Raw genomic sequence first — 4,358 nt, forward strand, 5'->3', positions numbered from 1 at the left:
TGTACAGGGAGAACAGCGGGTAGGTGCTGCCGAAATTTTTAAGAAATAAAATCATACAAAGTATATGAAGTTGGATGTAAGCACTATTATATTCTTAATGGATAGAAGCCTTCCTATGACAGCCGATCAATTGGTGTAATTAGTTTCTACGTACGTTTCAAATATATTTTATGTAGAACTAAATTTATATTGTTAAATGATATATGAACGTATGTTAGATTTGTTTTGTATGTATAAGAGTCATGAATGTACTAGTAGTTGTGTGATTTGTCGTAGTTAATAATTATATATAATTTACAGATGAGGGTAATTCCTGACAAATCATGGATAGATATCCCACGGCTTCATAGATTTCGTGACACGCGATACAAGGAGGGATGTGAAGCCTTCATACGTTATGCAGAAATGATTAACAATAACAATGAAGATGATATCATAGTTGATGTCCAAGACGCTCATGCTCCTGAGGACTTGGATCGTATAATGAAACTACTAGAAGATAGTGAAAAGGATTTGTATGAGGGTTGCACCGAGTTCTCTAGATTTTCATTTATGTTGGAGCTCTTACATATTAAGAGCCTCAGTGGAATGGCAAATACTTATTTCGAAATGCTTCTTGATTTACTACGGAAGGTAGTTCCAGGAGGAGAGCGTAGCATTCCTAAAACAACTTATGCGGCAAAGCAAATAGTTTCCGATTTGGGGCTTGATTACAATAAGATTGATGCGTGTCCCAATGATTGTATTATCTACTACAAGGATAATAAAGACCTTCAGGAATGTCCAACATGTGGAGTTTCTCGATGGAAACAACAAACTCGCTCTTCAACAAGGCAGCCAACAGAGTCAATGTCCCAGCAGAGCATGATTCCAGCTAAGGTGCTTCGCCATTTCCCGTTAGTTTCTAGATTTCAATGTCTGTATATGAACAAAGGCACCGCTAAGAACATGTGGTGGCACAAAGAAGGTCGTATAGAAGATGGTAAGCCGAGACATCCAGCTGATGCAGAGGCTTGGAAGCATATTGATAAGACTTTTCCTAATTTCGCTCGTGAATGCAGAAATGTCAGACTTGGGCTTTCTAGCGACGGATTCAATCCGTTCGGGGTTATGAGTTCAGGTTGTTCTACATGGCCAATTGTCTTAATGCCATATAATTTACCCCCGCTGCTTTGTATGAAACAACCGTATATGATACTCTCATTACTGATACCGGGTAAGCATGCACCGGGTAATGATATTGATGTCTACTTAGAGCCCTTAATTGATGAGCTAAAACAGTTATGGTCAGAGGGTATGTTGATATATGATGCCCATGCTAAAGAGTCATTTAGACTTCGTGCTATCCTAATGTGGACAATTAATGATTTTCCAGCTTATGCTAATCTTTCTGGTTGGTCGACAAAAGGCAAGTTTGCTTGTCCAGTATGTGGCCCAGAATTTGAAGGCCTTCACTTACCATATAGTCGAAAGTGTTGTTATTGGTTCAACAGGAGATGGTTGCCCTCGGGGCACAAATACAGAAAATTGAGCAATAAGTTTGATGGCATTGTTGAGACTAAGAATAAACCACGTCAAATGACCGGTGCTGATATTGCAAAGTTCCTTGAGCATCTTCCTAAAATTAGATTTGGTAAGAACCGATATTCTAAGTATGACTCACTCAAAGCTAGAGGCTCCTGCAACAAGAAGAAGATACTGAAGAGGAAGAGAGCATTCCAACGGGCACATGTAGATAATGGAGTCGATAAATTACCAAAGGGATGGAGTAAATTTAGTATATTCTTCCAGCTGCCATACTGGCAAAAGCTTAAAATCAGGCATAACTTGGATGTAATGCATATTGAGAAAAATATTTGTGACAACATAGTTTCAACCCTCCTTCAAGATCCTAATAAGTCAAAGGATGACCTAAGGGCTCGTCAAGACTTAGCTGCATTGAATATCCGAGAAGATTTGTAAGCACAAGATGTTGGACTTAAAAAAACATAAGCCTTCCTCTCGTGTTACGATGTCGACAGAGCAGATGTAGAGATTTTGTGAGGTCCTGAAATCAGTAAAATCACCGGATGGGTATTCAGCTAATATATCAAATAAGGTCCAGGTGCAGGAGAGGAAGCTCTTAGGCCTAAAGACCCATGATTATCACGTGCTTCTACATCAATTGCTCCCGGTTGCATTGCGTAATAATATGATGCGCGTCTGCATTATTTAATGGACATGAGCTGAGATATCAAATATAAAATTACTCAAGACTGAAGATTTTAATCTCAAAAGGGGGGGTTGGGATTCGATTCATATTTACCGGCTACTTTTTTTTTGGATCTGAGCTGAAGACGAGAATAAAGGTGCGTACATGACATATTGTAATGAAATATTTTTAACAGACAGGGCGAATTATGATAGATAATCTAAATATGTCGACGTCAACCGACATAGAACGCTAAGCTTGACACCACTGGGATCGAGCTTTGCAACCTGATAAAGATATGTCAGAATCGGTATAATTAAATTGATTATTCATCGATGCTCACCTTCAATGTTTGCAAACTCTCGACATTCTTATTATATTTGTAGGGAAGCGATAATGCGCTCGAATTGAAGCAAGTTACTACGCACCTTTCACTCACATATAAAGAGAAAGAAGATAAAATAAACATGTTTGGTGGTAATATATTCACAAAATATAAATAATATATATATCTTTGTTGTATTCATTTCATAATTAGGAATTTTAACTTCTTTGTAACTAGAAATCATTATTTCCAATTTCAATATAATCCCTAATTTCGTATTAATTTAGGATAATATTTGCGGTCTTGTCGTCGAAGATGCGTCACTACTCACCTCAATAGCTCTGATCCGACCTCATGTTTTGTCAAAAGGAAAAGTAATTTATTTGTCTAATGAAATGATGTATAATAACCGCATCGTATCAATGAAGTATGTGTAAAAACCTGTGTTAGAACCATCTGATAGGGTTAGTTCACGGTACCTCGTACGAAAATCATCTCTCCCGCATCCTCTTAGATCATACTGCTCGCGATCGAACTATCATATAAACAGATACACATTTCGAACTTTAAGCTTATCCGCCCTTCAACGTTATCTGCGCGTAAGATCGGCGCTACTTTACTCTTGCAGATGACGAAGCATTGTTCAGATTGCCTCCGATCCCTCTTACAGCGCATGTTTTTAGACACACTCTTATGCTTTCCGGAAATTCTAGCTGAATTTAATTGAGAATGATGGATCCAAATAGATTATAGATCCGGGTACAGGTAAACTTATATAACTATTCATAATGTAAATATGTTCCTAATGTTAATCTATAATTTGCAGGTTGCTCGTGGCTGACACAATATTGCGGCAGAGAGTGAACCATACAGATACCTTGATTTATAGTACCAGTTAATTAATAGTATAATGTTGTTATTGTATGTAATGCACAAGAATCATTGTATATTACGTTCACTCACAACAAAAGGCTCACATGAATGACTCACATTAAAGTGGCATTAGAACATACATTATCTTAGTTGGAATTGAACATATATATAATAATTTAATATACTAATATATTAATATAATATTAATAACTATAATATAATATAAATAACTATATATTTATATAAGTACATAATATATTATATATAGATACTGAGGATACCTTCAAAGATTTCACTGCTTATAAGAATTACTACAACATGTCATAGTATAACATATCATGAATATTGAATCATAATTTTAGTTTTAAATTTTGATGCAAAGGAATTAATTCAATTTGTAATAATACTAACCTGATGGACATTCAATTACTAACATAGTTCTAAAGAATATTCCTACATACTTGAAGGGATCACGTGATGAAAAACAAATTTTAAATTTAATTTTTTAACAAGTTCTTAAAATATTTAATGTAAGTCACAAAGACAAGACAGAGGAAGTAATTACTGATACATTACTCGGCACTTCATTATTTGTATGGAAATGAAGTCATGTACTTGATTATTGGTCAGTCACCTCTAGCTTCAATTTGACCTGCTTAATTGAAGCTAGGTTAATGTGTTTTTTTTTTTTTGGAGGTAAAGCTATTGATATAAGACAGCACAGACATCCCATAAGCATCATAACTAAGGCACACATCAGTTATCTATCACAGTTTCTTTTTTTCAGGCTGTTTAGGTTTATAATCTGAATACCCGTATATCGATCTTTGGTAAAACTCACAGCCGACTAGCGTAAAATCTTGCACAATCTGGAACATCATTGTTTATTTATGCTGTTTGATTTTTTAGCTTACCATCTTGTCTCAAATCAATATGCTGATTCTGTTAGTTACTTAGGAAGTTGTACTT

General features: G+C 35.6%; 1 protein-coding gene across 1 annotated transcript; it reads left to right on the top strand.

The window, feature by feature from the left end:
• LOC109845964 lies at positions 406–1,962 on the top strand. The gene is made up of 2 exons (XM_020415192.1): positions 406–1,294; positions 1,376–1,962. Exons 1-2 carry the CDS (start codon positions 406–408, stop codon positions 1,960–1,962), a joined length of 1,476 nt encoding a protein of 491 aa, XP_020270781.1.

The sequence above is a fragment of the Asparagus officinalis genome, chromosome 6 (genome assembly GCF_001876935.1).
Source record: "Asparagus officinalis chromosome 6, Aspof.V1, whole genome shotgun sequence".
In the NCBI taxonomy this organism is placed as follows: Eukaryota; Viridiplantae; Streptophyta; class Magnoliopsida; order Asparagales; family Asparagaceae; genus Asparagus; species Asparagus officinalis.

Bases quoted from the DNA above. Each gene is read 5' to 3' on its own strand.
- LOC109845964 (XM_020415192.1), top strand. From the start codon at position 406: ATGATTAACAATAACAATGAAGATGATATCATAGTTGATGTCCAAGAC. The intron at 1,295-1,375 runs GTATGTTGATAT...ATGATTTTCCAG, and splicing joins AAAACAGTTATGGTCAGAGG to CTTATGCTAATCTTTCTGGT.